Source organism: Hyperolius riggenbachi, chromosome 9 (genome assembly GCF_040937935.1).
Source record: "Hyperolius riggenbachi isolate aHypRig1 chromosome 9, aHypRig1.pri, whole genome shotgun sequence".
Lineage (NCBI taxonomy): Eukaryota > Metazoa > Chordata > Amphibia > Anura > Hyperoliidae > Hyperolius > Hyperolius riggenbachi.
This window is the reverse complement of record NC_090654.1, coordinates 25,002,218-25,024,629: the sequence shown is the minus strand read 5'-3', so window position 1 is coordinate 25,024,629 and position 22,412 is coordinate 25,002,218. Positions and strand designations below refer to the sequence as shown.

At 44.5% G+C, this 22,412-nt stretch overlaps 1 protein-coding gene across 4 annotated transcripts in view; it reads right to left on the bottom strand.

The window, feature by feature from the left end:
• The window catches only part of LOC137532046 (Fc receptor-like protein 5), a 238,957-nt gene that overhangs the window by 41,719 nt on the left and 174,826 nt on the right, over window positions 1-22,412 (bottom strand). Inside the window, exon 9 of one of the 4 annotated variants that reach the window (XM_068252155.1) lies at window positions 8,774-9,157. The exons of the other annotated variants lie outside the window; for them this stretch is intronic. Coding sequence (XP_068108256.1) covers window positions 9,144-9,157 — 14 coding nt within the window. The 3' untranslated portion in view covers window positions 8,774-9,143. Of the gene's footprint in view, window positions 1-8,773; window positions 9,158-22,412 lie in introns of those variants that run through there. 4 annotated transcript variants of the gene reach the window in all.

The following is a 22,412-nucleotide window of genomic DNA, read 5'->3' as shown; positions in this document are numbered from 1 at the left end:
GCCACCGCCCGCCGTTCCAGTTTTTAACTTTAATGTGGACGAGGCCTTTGGGTATCCTCGGAGGGCCACTGAAGTACTCGGGTCTCCAAGTACTTCCAAAGACAAGCAGCTCCATACTAGAAGAACTGAAGAAGCAGCCGGCGGGATATTTGAACAAGGGCCCCTGCAGTGGAATGAGGGGACACAGAGGAACGGGAAGGCTATTAGGGATCCAGAGTCTTCCCTCTTCTGAGGTGAGTATCTTACTTTTTTTTTATAGCAGGTTACAGCTTTCCTTTTTTGGTTGGCGCTTCACAATACAATATCATAAACATCCTGTGTAAATAAACCTTTTAGCACTGTTCCTATGCTGTCCACTGACCAGTCCCATAATCCCTTGAGGGTGAGGCGAGTCATTCGATAGTAAGGCCCAACTGAACCTGGCACACACACAATATGGTCGCAAACTGTCAGTAGCTGCTGCTCATTACGCCTTGCAGTCACCTTCCACTGTCAGTCCCACAATTATTATGTAACATTCCTCTTCACACACAGGCCCAACAGGGAGATGAAACACGACCGCTATCCTCTGATTCTTCTTAAAGGACCATTATCACAAAATAATTTGAAAATGTAAAATACATGTAAACACATAAATAAGAAAAACAAAAGTTTGCTTTCCTAAAACAGAAAGAATTTGCAATAATTCAGGTTGGAGTGAGCTTGAGATGTCTCCCAGAGCAACACTGCTGAATATATGCAAATTAACCATTGTATCCTTAGAAGCTAAACACACCTCCAGAACCGCTGGAATGCAATGATGTGTCAGCTTGTTAATTTGTACGGAGCCATAATAATCCAACATGCATACAGACTGTTTCGGATTGTTTGATCCTCATCAGTGCATGGCATGGATTAATTTGGCTCTATGGAGTAGGGCTTGTAAATCCGAGAGGTACAGACTAACCAGCAAGCTCATGGTGACCCAGAACTCATTGGAGTGTGTAAGGGCCTACAATGGTCCTAAAAGCCCCCTTACTAAGATGTTAAGAAAAACAAAAGTTTGCTTTCCTAAAACAGAAAGCATTTGCAATAATTCAGGTTGGAGTGAGCTTGAGATGTCTCCCAGTGCATCACTGCTGAATATATGCAAATTAACCATTACACACTCCAATGAGTTCTGGGTCACCATAAACTTGCTGGTTAGTCTGTACCTCTCGGATTTACAAGCCCTACTCCATAGAGCCAAATTAATCCATGCCATGCACTGATGAGAATCAAACAATCCGAAACAGTCTGTATGCATGTTGGATTATTATGGCTCTGTACAAATTAACAAGCTGACACATCATTGCATTCCAGCGGTTCTGCAGGTGTGTTTAGCTTCTAAGGGTACAATGGTTAATTTGCATATATTCAGCAGTGTTGCTCTGGGAGACATCTCAAGCTCACTCCAACCTAAATTATTGCAAATTCTTTCTGTTTTAGGAAAGAAAACTTTTGTTTTTCTTAGCATTTTAGTAAGGGTGCTTTTAGGACCATTGTAGTCCCTTACACACTCCAATGAGTTCTGGGTCACCATGAGCTTGCTGGTTAGTCTGTACAACACATAAATAAGAAGCACGTTTCTCCCAGAGTAAAATGAGCTATAAATTACTTTTCTACTATGCTGCTGTCACAGTTAGTAGCAGAAATCTGACAAAGAATCCTCATGGGGGATTCTCAGCATGGCCTTTATAAAGACGCTCCCTTGCTTATTAGTGGAATATTGTGTCTGCGCATGCTGGGTGGGGGTGACACTGGTTGCCTATTAGTGGCATATTGTTTGCGCATGCTGGGTGGCTGTGACACAGGTTGCCTATTAGTGGAATATTGTGTGGGCGCATGCTGGGTGGGGGTGACACAGGTTGCCTATTAGTGGCATATTGTGTGGGCGCATGCTGGGTGGGGGTGACACAGGTTGCCTATTAGTGGAATATTGTGTGCGCATGCTGGGTGGGGGTGACACAGGCTGCCTATTAGTGGCATATTGTGTGTGCGCATGCTGTGTGGGGGTGACACAGGTTACCTATTAGTGGCATATTGTGACTGCGCATGCTGGGTGGGGGTGACACTGGTTGCCTATTAGTGGCATATTGTTTGCGCATGCTGGGTGGCTGTGACACAGGCTGCCTATTAGTGGAATATTGTGTGCGCATGCTGGGTTGGAGTGACACAGGCTGCCTATTAGTGACATATTGTGTGTGCGCATGCTGGTTGGCTGTGACACAGGTTGCCTATTAGTGGCATATTGTGTGCACATGCTGGGTGGGGGTGACACTGGTTGCCTATTAGTGGCATATTGTTTGCGCATGCTGGGTGGCTGTGACACAGGTTGCCTATTAGTGGAATATTGTGTGCGCATGCTGGGTGGGGTGACACTGGTTGCCTATTAGTGGCATATTGTGTGTGCGCATGCTGGGTGGGGGTGACACAGGCTGCCTATTAATGGCATATTGTGTGTGTGCGCATGCTGGGTGGGGGTGACACAGGCTTCCTATTAGTGGCATATTGTGTGGGCGCATGCTGAGTAGGGGTGACACTGGTTGCCTATTAGTGGCATATTGTTTGCGCATGCTGGGTGGCTGTGACACAGGTTGCCTATTAGTGGAATATTGTGTGCGCATGCTGGGTGGGGTGACACTGGTTGCCTATTAGTGGCATATTGTGTGTGCGCATGCTGGGTGGGGGTGACACAGGCTGCCTATTAGTGGCATATTGTGTGTGTGCGCATGCTGGGTGGGGGTGACACAGGCTTCCTATTAGTGGCATATTGTGTGTGCGCATGTTGGTTGGGGGTGACACAGGTTGCCTATTAGTGGCATATTGTGTGCGCATGCTGAGTTTGGGTGACACAGGCTGCCTATTAATGGCATATTGTGTGTGCGCATGCTGAGTGGGGGTGACACAGGCTGCATATTAGTGGCATATTGTGTGCGCATGCTGAGTGGGGGTGACACAGGTTGCCTATTAGTGGCATATTGTGTGTGCGCATGCTGGGTGGGGTGACACAGGTTGCCTATTAGTGGCATATTGTGTGCGCATGCTGAGTTTGGGTGACACAGGCTGCCTATTAATGGCATATTGTGTGTGCGCATGCTGAGTGGGGGTGACACAGGCTGCATATTAGTGGCATATTGTGTGCGCATGCTGAGTGGGGGTGACACAGGTTGCCTATTAATGGCATATTGTGTGTGCGCATGCTGAGTGGGGGTGACACAGGCTGCATATTAGTGGCATATTGTGTGCGCATGCTGGGTGGGGGTGACACTGGTTGCCTATTAGTGACAAATTGTGTGTGTGCATGCTGGGTGGGGGTGACACTGGCTGCCTATTAGTGGCATATTGTGTGTGCGCATGCTGGGTGGGGGTGACACAGGCTGCCTATTAGTGGCAAATTGTGTGTGCGCATGCTGGGTTGGGGTGACACAGGTTGCCTATTAGTGGCATATTGTGTGCGCATGCTGGGTGGGGGTGACACTGGTTGCCTATTAGTGACATACTAGCCAACCCGCGTCGTAGCATACGCCGAATCTATCTATCTAATAGAGTACGTGCCTCAACCTTGAGGCCTGGAACCCACTACAAAGCACTATTGCTAATCGCAATCGCTAGCGTTTTGTACAGGGCTGTGGAGTCGGAGTCGGGAAAAAATGCACCGACTCCGACTCCTAATGAATTTAAACTGTAATTAAAATAGAAAATATGATAAAATGTTTTATTTCTCATATAGTCATCATAAATAATTTATATATACAGTAATAGCTGTGCTTAGTCCACAAAAATGAAATAAACTAATCAAAATTAGTTACTTGTGCTGCTTTAATAAAGCAGTCCCCGTATTTTTAAAGTCAGATATACATATGTGATTGTGACTGTACAGTATATATGATGTGTACACAGGAATCTCTTATATATACTAAATAACATCTATGCTGTAAGTATAAAGCCTGATGTGTAGCTGTGTCACTAATAGAGATGGTCAATGAGATGGAAATAATTCTGCGTTGATGCTGATTTATGCAAATGTTTGCACTCTCTTGGCTCATGAAATCAAATAATTTGATATGTTAAAATTTGGTTTGGTGACTACAAATTAAAGGGTACCTGAGACGGATGAAAAGAAAAGTGTTATACATACCTGGAGCTTCTTCCAGCCCCCTTCAGGCTAATCAGTCCCTCGCTGTCCTCCTCCGCCACTTGGATCTTCTGCTATGAGTCCTGGTAATTCAGCCAGTCAGCGCTGTCTGGCCATGTGCCGCTTCCACAGCCAGGAGTGTTCTGCACTTGCACAATAGTGCTGCACAGGTGTAGTACGCTCCCGGCGGCGGAGTGTGTGCATGCAAACTAAGCAAGACTGGCTCAAGTACCTGGACTCATAGCAGAAGATCCAGGTGGCGGAGGAGGACAGCGAGGGACTGATTGGCCTGAAGGGGGCTGGAGGAAGCCCCAGGTATGTATAAAATTTTAATTTTATCTGTCTCAGGTTTACTTTGTAACACAGCAGTACTATACTGTACATATGCACTCTCCACAGAGCTGCAGGGAATCCACTGAGAATGTTGTGCACATTGAACACAGAGGTGTTGTCTATCGCCCATAAACCTGGTTCAGATTGTGCATGAAGAATGTGTAATAGAGGAAGAATCTCCTCATTCTCCTGCAGAGTACCTGCACATCACCCTTACATGTACCCACAGTTACATTGCCTAGGGCCTGATCCATGTTCAGATTGTGCATGAAGAATCTATATATATAATAGAGTAAGTGCCCCAACCTTCAAGCAAGAAGAAGTAGCGCCCTGCCCCCAGGGCATGCCTCAACCTTCAAGCAAGAAGAAGTAGGCTTGCCATGAGAAAATGTATGTGTGCTCAAACACCAAGTTTAACCCTAGCAAGTCTGGCTTTGTAAAGCTGGCCTAATTGGCTATTCATGAGGCAATACTCATGCAGATTTGCTTTCGCATGCCAAACTATGCAGTATCAAAAAACCAATACCGCAAAGCGGACGCCCTGCTACATTAGCACTATCCAGGAGCGCCACGGGGAGGATTCCCAATGCCTCCTTTTTATACAACCGAGGGGACTTCAGGGTCCCAGGCTCTCTCACTGCCTGGGAACCACAGCGGCACCCCGGAGGGGGCGGCTGGGTGGCGCAGCCGACCCCCCCCCCCCCCAAGCGTGGCCAGCGCCGGGGAGAGCCGTCCGCACCCACCTCCCAATATTAAAAACAGTAACTTACCTTAACGTCCATTGCGTTCTGCATGTAGCAGTAAGAGAGCCTGGGACCCCGCGGTCCCCCCAGTTGTATAAAAAGGGGGCATTGGGAATCCTCCCCGTGGCACTCCTGGATAGTGCTAATGTAGCATGAACTTATTCCGGCAGGGCGACCGCTTTGCGGTATTGGTTTTTTGACCCTGCATAGTTTGGCATGCAAAAGCAAATGCATATTTGCATGAGCATTGCCTCATGAATAGCCAATTAGGCCAGATTTGCAAAGCCAGACTTGCTAGGGTTAAACTTGGTGTTTGAGCACGCATACATTTTCTCATGGAAAGTACTCCTTCTCCTTGCTTGAAGGCTGAGGCACACCCTGGGGGCAGGGCGCTACTTCTTCTTCTTGCTTGAAGGTTGAGGCACTTACTCTATTATATATATAGATGCCGCACGTTAGCCCATATAGAAAATGCAGCACGTTAGCCCATGTATAAAATGCAGCATGTTAGCCCATATGGAAAATGCAGCATATTAGTCCATATATAAAATTCAGCAAGTTAGCCCTTGTAGAAAATGCAGCATATTAGCCCATGTAGAAAATGCAGCACATTAGACCATACAGTGGCTTGCAAAAGTATTCGGCCCCCTTGAAGTTTTCCACATTTTGTCACATTACAGCCACAAACATGAATCAATTTTATTGGAATTCCATGTGAAAGACCAATACAAAGTGGTGTACATGTGAGAAGTGGAACGAAAATCATACATCATTCCAAACATTTTTTTTACAAATCAATAACTGCAAAGTGGGGTGTGCGTAATTATTCAGCCCCCTGAGTCAATACTTTGTAGAACCACCTTTTGCTGCAATTACAGCTGCCAGTCTTTTAGGGTATGTCTCTTCTAGCTTTGCACATCTGGAGACTGAAATCCTTGCCCATTCTTCTTTGCAAAACAGCTCCAACTCAGTCAGATTAGATGGACAGCGTTTGTGAAAAGCAGTTTTCAGATCTTGCCACAGATTCTTGATTGGATTTAGATCTGGACTTTGACTGGGCCATTCTAACACATGGATATGTTTTATTTTAAACCATTCCATTGTTGCCCTGGCTTAGTGTTTAGGGTCATTGTCCTGCTGGAAGGTGAACCTCCGCCCAGAGATGGGACAAGGTCCTTCAGCACCCAAGACTGAGACACCAAAGTGCGCCCCTCCATCCCTCCCACCCCAACTGTCACACACTGATTGCTAATAGACTAATAGGTGCCCCAGGGCCCCCAACCTCCCCAACACCTTAATCTCTAGTAATCCCCTTTTCTTATTTCTTTCTGCTTCAAACACAATTGGGAATGACAGCTGAATGAATTGTGCGCCCCCTCCTACACTGTGCCCTGAGGCTGGAGCCTCTCCAGTCTCGGCCCGGCCCTGCCTCCGCCACAATCTCAAGTCTTTTGCAGACTCCAAGAGGTTTTTTTCCAAGATTGCCCTGTATTTGGCTCCATCCATCTTCCCATCAACTCTGACCAGTTTCCCTGTCCCTGCTGAAGCGAAGCACCCCCAGAGCATGATGCTGCCACCACCATATTTGACAGTGGGGATGGTGTGTTCTGAGTGATGTGCAGTGTTAGTTTTCCGCCACACATAGCGTTTTGCATTTTGGCCAAAAAGTTCAATTTTTGTCTCATCTGACCAGAGCACCTTGTTCCACATTTTTACTGTGTCCCCCACATGGCTTGTGGCAAACTGCAAGCGGGACTTCTTATGCTTTTCTGTTAACAATGGCTTTCTTCTTGCCACTCTTCCATAAAGGCCAAATTTGTGCAGTGCACGACTAATAGTTGTCCTATGGACAGATTCCCCCACCTGAGCTGTAGATCTCAGCAGCTCGTCCAGAGTCACCATGGGCCTCTTGACTGCATTTCTGATCAGCGCTCTCCTTGTTCGGCCTGTGAGTTTAGGTGGACGGCCTTGTCTTGGTAGGTTGACAGTTGTACCATACTCCTTCCATTTCTGAATGATCGCATGAACAGTGCTCCGTGATATGTTCAAGGCTTTGGAAATCTTTTTGTAGCCTAAGCCTGCTTTAAATTTCTCAATAACTTTATTCCTGACCTGTCTGGTGTGTTCTTTGGACTTCATGATGTTGTTGCTCCCAATATTCTCTTAGACAATCTCTGAGGCCATCACAGAGCAGATGTATTTGTACTGACATTAGATTACACCCAGGTGCACTCTATTTAGTCATTAGCACTCATCAGGCAATGTCTATGGGCAACTGACTGCACTCAGACCAAAGGGGGCTGAATAATTACGCACACCCCACTTTGCAGTTATTGATTTGTAAAAAATGTTTGGAATCATGTATGATTTTCGTTCCACTTCTGACATGTACACCACTTTGTGTTTGTCTTTCACATGGAATTCCAATAAAATTGATTCATGTTTGTGGCAGTAATATGACAAAATGTGGAAAACTTCAAGGGGGCCGAATACTTTTGCAAGCCACTGTATATCAGGACCCTATGGACAGAGTTGCTGATGCTAGAGGTCTGCCGCTGATCGCAGCTAGGATGCTGCAAGGAAGGAATACTTTAGAGTAATTATTGTTTTTTTTAATTATTTAACAAAAAGATCATAGTCACATTTATATTTTTTTGTTTTATTGAAGAGATAAGCAAAGTCATTTTATACCCAAAAGCCAACCAGCCTCACGCAGGAAGCGTTACATCAGCGTGAATTATGAAAAGGAGTAAACAAATATAATCATTGCATTTAACTATCTATCTGAACAATAAGTATGCCTGCCCACTAGGGGGCGTTCATAGCTGATATCCCAGCACCCCCACATTGTACTAAACATGTTAAAGGCTTCCTCATTTTGACATATCAAATTATTTTTGATAACATCAGAGAAGGAATGTTTTTGTTGTCACTAGTGAGGAGATGCTTCCGGCGGGTGCTGGGCAAAGCTTATGCTGGGTACACACAATGCAATTTCCCGCACGATTGACGGGAATTGAGTTATTATTTCCGACTTGTCCGATTGGCTCCTGATCGATAAATGGATCAATTTTGCGCACTTATAATTAGAAAATCAATCACTTTATCGGGTGCACTTTGGACATGTACACACGATGCAACTTCCTGTCTGATCGCACTTTGATTGGGCAGGAAATTGCATGTGTGTACCCAGCATTACAGTGGTTCATGGGTGGAGCTTCTCACACCTGGGGGGGCGGAGAAGTCTGTCAGTGGGAAGCACCATATTACCTGGTAGGTGGAGCTTCTCACAGCCTAGGGGTGGAGCTTCTTGCAGCACATTTCTTGAAAAAATACATGTCTGGCCACCCAGAGCCCCTCCCCTCTGCATGTGCCTGCAGGTGACCCTCTCCGGTGACGTAGCCACATCTCCCTGCAGCTTTGGGGTCACGTCACTGTGCTTTTCCAGTCACATCACACTCCTCATAGCTTCCCATCACTGCTCCCTGGAGGCTCTGAATGGCATTACACGTGTCTGCCAGAGACCCCTCCTCCACCCCCAGCAGTGATCTCCCCTCTCTGCCAACTTCTCAACCCGCAATCTGCCCTCGAACAGCCACCTCCTTGCCGCCAGCGCTGTGACCGCCAGGGGGCGCCCATGGATCGGGAGATTTCCTCATGAAAGCGGCGGCATTCCTCCGGGTTTCCTGTTCGGGTCTTCAGGGGGGAGTCCGGAGATGTAGAGGCGCCGGGGGTCCCGGGTTTGGGGGTCGCCGGTCGCCTGAAAACCCGCAAGGAGGCGGGAGAAGAAGCACAAGTCTGTCGCAGCGCCACACAGAGGATATGTCTTCGGCTTTATAAGGAAGCTCCGCTGCAGGAGCGAGGCACTCGCCTAGAGACCGCCGAGCTGTGCGGGACGCCTCTGCCACTGATCACAGCTCCAATGCTGCAACCCAAAGAAGGAAGGAATGTTTCAGTAATTATGGTTTTTTTTTTTTTATTATGTAAACAGCAATCATAGAGTCACAGGATTTCAATACAGCAATTATGGTAATTAAAGCGGCATATATAGTAGCCAGAGAGTAGTTATGTAAACAGCTATACCAAATGATATCGGAAATGACGGTTATATATAACTGTCAAATGGCTATAAAACAAGATCATAGAGTCACATATATATATATATATATATATATATATATATATATATATATATATATATATTTGTTTCAACGTTTTATTGAAAAGAATCAAAGTCATTATATAAGAAACGTCAGTGAACCTCACGCAGGAAGCGATACATCAGTGTGAATTATTAAAAGTGACAAATATAATCACATCCTTAGTACAGAATGGACTGTCAACGAAATGCAAACACTGCTGATGTGCTGTAAATTGTCTTTCCAGATGAAAACTTGACTGATCGGTTACAGCTGTTTTTTTCTCACCTGATGACATCACAATACTCAGCTGGGTATAAATACAGGATGCTGGGATTACTACCTGATGACCTCACAGTACTTAGCTGGGTATACACAGAGGATGCTGGGATTACTACCTGATGACCTCGCAATACTAAGCTGGGTATAAATACAGGATGCTGGGATTACTACCTGATGACCTCGCAATACTCAGCTGGGTATAAATACAGGATGCTGGTATTACTACCTGATGACCTCACAGTATTTAGCTGGGTATACACAGAGGATGCTGGTTTCACTATCTGATGACCTCACAATACTCAGCTGGGTATAAATACAGAATGCTGGGAGCCTCTGGCTTATTATTTATTTGTATTATTTAAACAACTTTTTATTATTGAAAAAGCAATCATTATGTCACATAAGGAGTTCATTACAGCAATGATGGTAATTACAGCGGCATATATAGTAGCCAGCAGGGGCGTAGGAATAGGCCCTGCAGCCCCTGCGCCCGCGGGGGGGCCCGGCCCCCCCCTGGGGCCCGCTTGGGGCCGTTTTGTGGGTGCTGGAGGGGTGGCAGCATGAGGGGAAAGCCTTGCCCACAGTCGGCGGGGAGAGGGGTAGTTCCCCCCCTCTCCCTCACCTCGGGGCTCTCCCCTCTGTGCTCCCCTCCAGCTCGTAAGTGTCTGTGGGGCTGTGGTGGGCAGCGAGCGGCGGGCAGATACATACCTGCTTCCGTGCGTTCCATCGGAGACTTCTCCCTCTAGCGGCTGACGTCACTTCCGGAAGTGACGTCAGCCGCTAGAGGGAGAAGTCTCCAATGGAACGCACGGAAGCAGGTATGTATCTGCCCGCCGCTCGCTGCCCACCACAGCCCCACAGACACTTACGAGCTGGAGGGGAGCACAGAGGGGAGAGCCCCGAGGTGAGGGAGAGGGGGGAACTACCCCTCTCCCCGCCGACTGTGGGCAAGGCTTTCCCCTCATGCTGCCACCCCTCCAGCACCCACAAAACTCCGAGCGGGCCCCAGGGGGGGGCATATTACGATTTTCTGGTGTCTGCTGCCCACATTACGATTTTCTGGTGTCTGCTGCCCTCATTACGATTTTCTGGTGTCTGCTGCCCACATTACGATTTTCAGGTGTCTGCTGCCCTCATTACGATTTTCAGGTGTCTGCTGCCCTCATTACGATTTTCAGGTGTCTGCTGCCCACATTACGATTTTCAGGTGTCTGCTGCCCACATTACGATTTTCAGGTGTCTGCTGCCCTCATTACGATTTTCAGGTGTCTGCTGCCCTCATTACGATTTTCAGGTGTCTGCTGCCCACATTGTGATTTTCAGGTGTCTGCTGCCCACATTACGATTTTCTGGTGTCTGCTGCCCTCATTACGATTTTCTGGTGTCTGCTGCCCACATTACGATTTTCAGGTGTCTGCTGCCCACATTACGATTTTCAGGTGTCTGCTGCCCTCATTACGATTTTCAGGTGTCTGCTGCCCTCATTACGATTTTCAGGTGTCTGCTGCCCACATTACGATTTTCAGGTGTCTGCTGCCCACATTACGATTTTCAGGTGTCTGCTGCCCACATTGCGATTTTCAGGTGTCTGCTGCCCACATTGCGATTTTCAGGTGTCTGCTGCCCACATTGCGATTTTCTGGTGTCTGCTGCCCACATTACGATTTTCTGGTGTATGCTGCCCACATTAGGATTTTCTGGTGACTGCTGCCCACATTGCGATTTTCTGGTGACTGCTGCCCACATTGCGATTTTCTGGTGACTGCTGCCCACATTGCGATTTTCTGGTGACTGCTGCCCACATTAGGATTTTCTGGTGTCTGCTGCCCACATTACGACATTCTGGTGACTGACTGCTGCCCACATTAGGATTTTCTGGTGACTGCTGCCCACATTACGATATTCTGGTGACTGCTGCCCACATTAGGATTTTCTGGTGACTGATGCCCACATTGCAATTTTCTGGTGACTGCTGCCCACATGGCGATTTTCTGGTGACTGCTGCCCACATTGCGATTTTCTGGCCCACATTACGATTTTCTGGTGAACACTGCCCACGTTACGATTGTCTGGTGAATGCTGTCCACGTTACGATTTTCTGGTGAACGCTGCCCACATTACGATTTTCTGGCCCACATTACGATTTTCTGGTGAACACTGCCCAAGTTACGATTGTCTGGTGAATGCTGTCCATGTTACAATTTTCTGGTGAACTCTGCCCACATTACGATTTTCTGTCCCACATTACGATATTCTGGTGAACGCTGCCCACATTACGATTGTCTGGTAAATGCTGCCCACGTTACAATTTTCTGGTGACTGCTGCTCACGTTACTATTTTCTGGTGACTGGTGCCCACATTACGATTTTCTGGTGAACTCTGCCCACATTATGATTTTCTAAAGGCCCACATTACGATTTTCTGGTGAACTCTGCCCACATTACGATTTTCTGGCCCACATTACGATTGTCTGGTAAAATGCTGCCCACTTTACAATTAATTTACAGTGAAACGCTGCCCCATTACGATTATTTGGCACCTATGGGGGGGGCCCCATCCAAATATTCGCAGGGGGGCCCAGTGATTTCTAGTTACGCCCCTGGTAGCCAGAGAGAAAGTTATATAAACAGATATACCAAATTGTATCAGAAAGGACCGTTGCATATACAGTGATGTGAAAAACTATTTGCTGATTTCTTATTCTTTTGCATGTTTGTCACACTTAAATGTTTCTGCTCATCAAAAATCGTTAACTATTAGTCAAAGATAACATAATTGAACACAAAATGCAGTTTTAAATGATGGTTTTTATTATTAAGTGAGAAAAAAAACTCCAAATCTACATGGCCCTGTGTGAAAAAGAAATTGCCCCCTGAACCTAATAACTGATTGGGTTATAGCCATTTCTGGGGAGATCATGCCACCTGGCGTGAGCAAAGAACGAGTAAGCCACTCTGCCACTTGCAATCCTGCGTTAGGCGGCCGCAGAGTGGTTAAAGTGATCCAGAACTCAATTTGCACTTCTTTGCAGCCATGGCGACAATACTCTTCTGAGTACAAACTGCTTAGAAACTCGCACCTTTTTGGAATTAGAAATTGATTGGCTCATACAATTCCTTTTAAACAGTGCACCTTGCCTGTCTGTTTGCTGATCCATTCCTTCCAACACATTTCCTACATTACATTCAGCATATTGCTCCACCCCCTAGTATCATCTGTGAAGATGTGCTGAATATGGAGAAACCCCCAAAAATGGCCACTAAAATATTGCCACATCATCATTCTAATTGCCTAATTATGCTTCTGTCATGTTTTAATTTCTGTTACTTCTCCCCATTACACCCTGTTGTTTATTTACCATGCCTTTCTCATCAAATGTACAGCCATGCATCAGCCACATGCCAGAGTGTCACAGTAGCCAGTGTGGCAAGATGATTGGTTGTTACCCTGATGACATCAAAATGGGCCCTGATGACATCACAATAGTCAGAAAAGCATAAATAGTATGCTCTGGAGTCTCTTAAAGCAGATGATGTTAGACCTCTGGGGGCTCCTGGACTGTGTTAGGTGTGCAAGGTGTCTTGCAAGGCGGCTATGGTAACAAAAAGTGCAGTTAGTTAATTATGGTATATTTTTTTTTCTTTGGATGGCTACCTTAGCTTAATATAATAGGTTATATTTGTTGGTTGCATGGTTAGGTTAGTTAATTGTAGTAGATTGTTTTTTGTTGGTTGGATAAAAAATTATAGCTAGCTTCCGACTGACATTTATGCTCCATCTCTCCTTCTATTAACGCATTTCTGATACAGTTTATTTGTTTGGCTGGAACTACTATTATTTGCTTAGTGTAGGCAGCCCATTCTTCCTCATCTTACAATGGGGATCATTACACTGTGACAGACACACACTCACTTTAGAATGACATACCCAGACCAACACCTCATCCCGTGGACTGTAGCATAGTGCTAACCTTAGAGATGAGATTAGGATAAGATTAGACCTACACACACACACACACACACACACACACACACACACACACACACACACACACACACACACACACACACACACACACACACACACACACACACACACACACACACACACACACACACACACACACACACACACACACACACACACACAAAACACTTGAACAGGGCATATTGGTGAGCAGCACCACTTAGGAGCAGGAGATGTAGGATTAGATTAGGTGTTACGTATCACACATGCACCCCAACACTAGAATAGCTTTCAGGGTGACTAGCGCCAATTAGAGTAGGCCAGCATAGTGTAGTGTAGGCCCCGCCTGAAGAGAGTCTACCTTGTCGCTGGTGGGCGGGCTTACAATTCTGCTGGCGAAATGTTTCCTTTTTGCCAACTGGATTAACCAAAAGACTCTTACTTAACCATTTATGCCTCCAGGACGTAGTACCTACGTCCAGGAGGCCACGTGCGCGTCTGTGCGCTCCCACGGCCGATCGTGCGCGTGGACGCACGCGACCGTCCCGCGGTTCGTTAGCCATGCAATCAGTGAATCGGGCTATGGTGCCCGATCACTGATTCCTCTCCCCCGCAGAAAAAGCGACAGCTTCTCTCCGAAGCTTCGCTTTTTCTGGCTTCATGCGTCCCTTTAAGCGTATGTTGCGCTTAGAGTGACGTCATGTAAACAAACTCATGGCTGCCATCTTGTGGCCAAAAAGTAAAACTACAACTAAATGTAAAAAAAAATAAAAATGCACATATATTTACCCCAAACAAATACTATTTACATCCCACCCTCCCAAAAATACCCAAATAAAATGTTTAATATATAAAAAAAAACATTACAATTAAAAAAAAACATGTAAATATTTACCTAAGGGTCTAAACTTTTTAAATATCAATGTAAAGATGAAATAGTTCTATTTGTTTTTTACTTTTAAACTTGTAAATAGTGATGGATGCAAAACGGAAAAAATGCACCTTTATTTCCAAATAAAATATTGTCGCCATTCATTGTGATAGGGACATAATTTAAATGGTGTAATAAGCGGGACAGATGGGCAAATACAATACGTGAGTTTTAATTATGAAGGCATGTATTATTTTAAAACTATAATGGCTGAAAACTGAAAAAATAATGATTTTTTTTTCCATTTTTTTTCTTATTCTTCCTGTTAAAATGCATTTACAGTAAAGTGGCTCTTAGCAAAATGTACCACCCAAAGAAAGCCCAATTAATGCCGGAATAAACAAGCTATAGATCAATTCATTGTGATAAGTAGTGATAAAGTTATAGGCTAATGAATGGGAGGTGAACATTGCTCGGATGCATAAAGTGAAAACGACTGAAGGCTGAACTGGTTACAAAAAAAAAAATGCGTGAGCAGTTCTGTGGCCCAAGTCATCAATTTTAATGTGTTTTTTATTTCTTCCTGTCCCGAGGTACATCACTCAGTCCACAAAAGTAAAGAAGACCCCAGGAAGCAGTTTTTACTTTCACTTAAGGATTTTAAAAATGATTTCTTTGTGGTTCTTAAAGAACCACTATCACGGAAAAATTTAAAAATGTAAAATACATGTAAACACATACAAATAAGCAGTGTTTCACCCCGATTAAAATGAGCCCTAAATTACTTTTCTCCCATCTTGGTGTCACTTACAGTAGGTAGTAACAATCTGACGGAACCAACAGGTTTTGATCTAGTCCATCTCTTCATGGGGTATTCTCGGCAAGGCCTTTATAACTTTCAAAGACGCTCCTTAAAAATAATTTATATAAAGATGCTGGCCAGCCTCCCTGCTCGCTGCACACTTTTTTAGCAGTTAGACGGAGCAACTGCCATTCACTAAGTGCTTTTAAAAATAAAGAAAACCCTAAGAACCCCCCACTAGGAGATGGGCTAGTCCAAAACCTGTTGGTTCTGCCAGATTTCTCCTACCCACTGTAAGTGACAGCAGCATAGGAGAAATGTAATTAAGGGCTCATTTTACTCTGGAAGAAATGTACTTCTTATTTGTATGTGTTTACACGTATTTTACATTTTACAATGTTCACGATAATGGTCCTTTAAGCACCTGAGGAACACATGTTTATACCCCCCTAGTGACCAGGCCATTGTTTACATTTCCACACTTTACAACTTTAATGGTTTATTGCTCAGTCATACAACTTTACACCCAAATGAATTTTACCTCCTTTTCTTCCCACTAATAGAGCTTTCTTTGGGTGGTCTCTGATTGCTGCTGCGATCTTTACAGCCATTAGGAGGGACAGTTAAGTGACAGGGCTGTCCTCTGTGCAGCGATGCGCTAGATTGCAGCACTGTACACATATTTATTAGCTGTTTATGTCTTTAAGTCAGCTTATCAGCTCCGATTGTGACTGGCAGGCTGATGACGAAGCTCCGCTTTGTTTACAGCAGGGAACGGGTGCTCGAGCGAGCGCTCATTCCCTGCAAATCTCGTTCCTGGGGAGATCATGCCACCTGGTGTGAGCAAAGAACGAGTAAGCCACTCTGCCACTTGCAATACTGCGTTAGGCGGTCGCAGAGTGGTTAAAGTGATCCGGAACTCAATTTGCACTTCTTTGCAGCCATGGCGACAATACTCTTCTGAGTACAAACTGCTTAGAAACTCACACCTGTTTGGAATTAGAAATTGATTGGCTCATACAATTCCTTTTAAACAGTGCACCTTGCCTGTCTGTTTGCTGATCCATTCCTTCCAACACATTTCCTACATTACATTCAGCATATTGCTCCACCCCCTAGTATCATCTGTGAAGATGTGCTGAATATGGAGAAACCCCAAAAAATGGCCACTAAAATATTGCCACATCATCATTCTAATTGCCTAATTATGCTTCTGTCATGTTTTAATTTCTGTTACTTCTCCCCATTACACCCTGTTGTTTATTTACCATGCCTTTCTCATCAAATGTACAGCCATGCATCAGCCACATGCCAGAGTGTCACAGTAGCCAGTGTGGCAAGATGATTGGTTGTGTCCCTGACGACATCAAAATGGGCCCTGATGACATCACAATAGTCAGAAAAGCATAAATAGTATGCTCTGGAGTCTCTTGAAGCAGATGATGTTAGACCTCTGGGGGCTCCTGGACTGTGTTAGGTGTGCAAGGTGTCTTGCAAGGCGGCTATGGTAACAAAAAGTGCAGTTAGTTAATTATGGTATATTTTTTTTCTTTGGATGGCTACCTTAGCTTAATATAATAGGTTATATTTGTTGGTTGCATGGTTAGGTTAGTTAATTGTAGTAGATTGTTTTTTGTTGGTTGGATAAAAAATTATAGCTAGCTTCCGACTGACATTTATGCTCCATCTCTCCTTCTATTAACGCATTTCTGATACAGTTTATTTGTTTGGCTGGAACTACTATTATTTGCTTAGTGTAGGCAGCCCATTCTTCCTCATCTTACAATGGGGATCATTAAAATGAACCAGCCTGTTAGAGAGAATGAGCAAAGAAAACCTGTTGCTGAACTCTGGGGCCTCTAAGGCAAGTAGAAGAGTTCATGTTGTATTTGTCTTCCACTCTTAGGTGGTCATGTGGTCCTCTTCGCTGCTTGTCCCGTCTGTGCATTCGTACAACTGTAAAGTGGGGAATGAGGGGGATACCGCTTTACGGAGGACAGATGAGCAGTACCCCGGTCAAACTGAGTGAAAGCAAGGGGAGTCAAGACTAGCTTGTTCTTCTCTGTGTGGACACCCAGGGAGTAGGAGGAAACCAAAGTAATTTATGACCACTCCTTTTGTTTATATATTTCTGATATAAACAGCTTGTGTGGAAGTTGTTGTTAGTGTGAGTAGTCTATTCTTCCTCAACTTACACTGAGGATTTATATGAGTTAGACTGCCGCTGAACTCCAGGGGCCCCTAGGGCACTTACAGAGTTTTAGGTTGTCCTTGTCGCATAGTGGTGGTCATACGGTCCTCTTCGCTGCTCATCAGGTCTGTGCATTCGTACAACTGTAAAGTGGGGAATGAGGAGGCTACCGCTTTATGGAGGACGGATGAGCAGTACCCCAACAAACAAGAGGAAACCAAAGTAATATATGACCACCCTTTAAAACACACATACACTGACTGACATACACTGACAGCTTTTACCCCAGACTAACTTACCTTAACTGACTCATACTGACTGATACCCATTCCCAGACATACACACTGTGACAGACACACACTCACTTTAGAATGACATACCCAGACCAACACCTCATCCCATGGACTGTGGCATAGTGCTAACCACAGAGATGAGATTAGGATAAGATTAGACCTACCCACACACACACACAAAACACTTGAACAGGGCATATTGGTGAGCAGCACCACTTAGGAGCAGGAGATGTAGGATTAGATTAGGTGTTACGTATCACACATGCACCCCAACACTAGAATAGCTTTCAGGGTGACTAGCGCCAATTAGAGTAGGCCAGCATAGTGTAGTGTAGGCCCCGCCCGAAGAGAGTCTACCTTGTCGCTGGTGGGCGGGCTTACAATTCTGCTGGCGAAATGTTTCCTTTTTGCCAACTGGATTAACCAAAAGACTCTTACTTAACCATTTATGCCTCCAGGACGTAGTACCTACGTCCAGGAGGCCACGTGCGCGTCTGTGCGCTCCCACGGCCGATCGTGCGCGTGGACGCACGCGACCGTCCCGCGGTTCGTTAGCCATGCAATCAGTGAATCGGGCTATGGTGCCCGATCACTGATTCCTCTCCCCCGCAGAAAAAGCGACAGCTTCTCTCCGAAGCTTCGCTTTTTCTGGCTTCATGCGTCCCTTTAAGCGTATGTTGCGCTTAGAGTGACGTCATGTAAACAAACTCATGGCTGCCATCTTGTGGCCAAAAAGTAAAACTACAACTAAATGTAAAAAAAAATAAAAATGCACATATATTTACCCCAAACAAATACTATTTACATCCCACCCTCCCAAAAATACCCAAATAAAATGTTTAATATATAAAAAATAACATTACAATAAAAAAAAAAACATGTAAATATTTACCTAAGGGTCTAAACTTTTTAAATATCAATGTAAAGATGAAATAGTTCTATTTGTTTTTTACTTTTAAACTTGTAAATAGTGATGGATGCAAAACGGAAAAAATGCACCTTTATTTCCAAATAAAATATTGTCGCCATTCATTGTGATAGGGACATAATTTAAATGGTGTAATAAGCGGGACAGATGGGCAAATACAATACGTGAGTTTTAATTATGAAGGCATGTATTATTTTAAAACTATAATGGCTGAAAACTGAAAAAATAATGATTTTTTTCCATTTTTTTCTTATTCTTCCTGTTAAAATGCATTTACAGTAAAGTGGCTCTTAGCAAAATGTACCACCCAAAGAAAGCCCAATTAATGCCGGAATAAACAAGCTATAGATCAATTCATTGTGATAAGTAGTGATAAAGTTATAGGCTAATGAATGGGAGGTGAACATTGCTCGGATGCATAAAGTGAAAACGACTGAAGGCTGAACTGGTTAAAAAAAAAAAATGCGTGATCAGTTCTGTGGCCCAAGTCATCAATTTTAATGTGTTTTTTTATTTCTTCCTGTCCCGAGGTACATCACTCAGTCCACAAAAGTAAAGAAGACCCCAGGAAGCAGTTTTTACTTTCACTTAAGGATTTTAAAAATGATTTCTTTGTGGTTCTTAAAGAACCACTATCACGGAAAAATTTAAAAATGTAAAATACATGTAAACACATACAAATAAGCAGTGTTTCACCCCGATTAAAATGAGCCCTAAATTACTTTTCTCCCATCTTGGTGTCACTTACAGTAGGTAGTAACAATCTGACGGAACCAACAGGTTTTGGTCTAGTCGATCTCTTCATGGGGTATTCTCGGCAAGGCCTTTATAACTTTCAAAGACGCTCCTTAAAAATAATTTATATAAAGATGCTGGCCAGCCTCCCTGCTCGCTGCACACTTTTTTAGCAGTTAGACGGAGCAACTGCCATTCACTAAGTGCTTTTAAAAATAAAGAAAACCCTAAGAACCCCCCACTAGGAGATGGGCTAGTCCAAAACCTGTTGGTTCTGCCAGATTTCTCCTACCCACTGTAAGTGACAGCAGCATAGGAGAAATGTAAGGGCTCATTTTACTCTGGAAGAAATGTACTTCTTATTTGTATGTGTTTACACGTATTTTACATTTTACAATGTTCACGATAACGGTCCTTTAAGCACCTGAGGAACACATGTTTATACCCCCCTAGTGACCAGGCCATTGTTTACATTTCCACACTTTACAACTTTAATGGTTTATTGCTCAGTCATACAACTTAACACCCAAATGAATTTTACCTCCTTTTCTTCCCACTAATAGAGCTTTCTTTTGTGGTCTCTGATTGCTGCTGCGATCTTTACAGCCATTAGAAGGGACAGTTAAGTGACAGGGCTGTCCTCTGTGCAGCGATGCGCTAGATTGCAGCACTGTACACATATTTATTAGCTGTTTATGTCTTTAAGTCAGCTTATCAGCTCCGATTGTGACTGGCAGGCTGATGACGAAGCTCCGCTTTCTTTACAGCAGGGAACGGGTGCTCGAGCGAGCGCTCATTCCCTGCAAATCTCGTTCCTGGGGAGATCATGCCACCTGGTGTGAGCAAAGAACGAGTAAGCCACTCTGCCACTTGCAATACTGCGTTAGGCGGTCGCAGAGTGGTTAAAGTGATCCGGAACTCAATTTGCACTTCTTTGCAGCCATGGCGACAATACTCTTCTGAGTACAAACTGCTTAGAAACTCACACCTGTTTGGAATTAGAAATTGATTGGCTCATACAATTCCTTTTAAACAGTGCACCTTGCCTGTCTGTTTGCTGATCCATTCCTTCCAACACATTTCCTACATTACATTCAGCATATTGCTCCACCCCCTAGTATCATCTGTGAAGATGTGCTGAATATGGAGAAACCCCAAAAAATGGCCACTAAAATATTGCCACATCATCATTCTAATTGCCTATTTATGCTTCTGTCATGTTTTATTTTCTGTTACTTCTCCCCATTACACCCTGTTGTTTATTTACCATGCCTTTCTCATCAAATGTACAGCCATGCATCAGCCACATGCCAGAGTGTCACAGTAGCCAGTGTGGCAAGATGATTGGTTGTGTCCCTGACGACATCAAAATGGGCCCTGATGACATCACAATAGTCAGAAAAGCATAAATAGTATGCTCTGTAGTCTCTTGAAGCAGATGATGTTAGACCTCTGGGGGCTCCTGGACTGTGTTAGGTGTGCAAGGTGTCTTGCAAGGCGGCTATGGTAACAAAAAGTGCAGTTAGTTAATTATGGTATATTTTTTTTCTTTGGATGGCTACCTTAGCTTAATATAATAGGTTATATTTGTTGGTTGCATGGTTAGGTTAGTTAATTGTAGTAGATTGTTTTTTGTTGGTTGGATAAAAAACTATAGCTAGCTTCCGACTGACATTTATGCTCCATCTCTCCTTCTATTAACGCATTTCTGATACAGTTTATTTGTTTGGCTGGAACTACTATTATTTGCTTAGTGTAGGCAGCCCATTCTTCCTCATCTTACAATGGGGATCATTAAAATGAACCAGCCTGTTAGAGAGAATGAGCAAAGAAAACCTGTTGCTGAACTCTGGGGCCTCTAAGGCAAGTAGAAGAGTTCATGTTGTCTTTGTCTTCCACTCTTAGGTGGTCATGTGGTCCTCTTCGCTGCTTGTCCCGTCTGTGCATTCGTACAACTGTAAAGTGGGGAATGAGGGGGATACCGCTTTACGGAGGACAGATGAGCAGTACCCCGGTCAAACTGAGTGAAAGCAAGGGGAGTCAAGACTAGCTTGTTCTTCTCTGTGTGGACACCCAGGGAGTAGGAGGAAACCAAAGTAATTTATGACCACTCCTTTTGTTTATATATTTCTGATATAAACAGCTTGTGTGGAAGTTGTTGTTGTTGTTAGTGTGAGTAGTCTATTCTTCCTCAACTTACACTGAGGATTTACATGAGCTAGACTGCCGCTGAATTCCAGGGGCCCCTAGGGCACTTACAGAGTTTTAGGTTGTCCTTGTCACATAGTCTTAGGTGGTCATACGGTCCTCTTCGCTGCTCATCAGGTCTGTGCATTCGTACAACTGTAAAGTGGGGAATGAGGGGGCTACCGCTTTACGGAGGACGGATGAGCAGTACCCCAACAAACAAGAGGAAACCAAAGTAATATATGACCACCCTTTAAAACACACATACACTGACTGACACACACTGACAGCTTTTACCCCAGACTAACTTACCTTAACTGACTCATACTGACTGATACCCAGTCCCAGACATACACACTGTGACAGACACACACTCACTTTAGAATGACATACCCAGACCAACACCTCATCCCGTGGACTGTAGCATAGTGCTAACCTTAGAGATGAGATTAGGATAAGATTAGACCTACCCCCACACACACACACACACACACACACACACACACCAAACACTTGAACAGGGCATATTGGTGAGCAGCACCACTTAGGAGCAGGAGATGTAGGATTAGATTAGGTGTTACGTATCACACATGCACCCCAACACTAGAATAGCTTTCAGGGTGACTAGCGCCAATTAGAGTAGGCCAGCATAGTGTAGTGTAGGCCCCGCCCGAAGAGAGTCTACCTTGTCGCTGGTGGGCGGGCTTACAATTCTGCTGGCGAAATGTTTCCTTTTTGCCAACTGGATTAACCAAAAGACTCTTACTTAACCATTTATGCCTCCA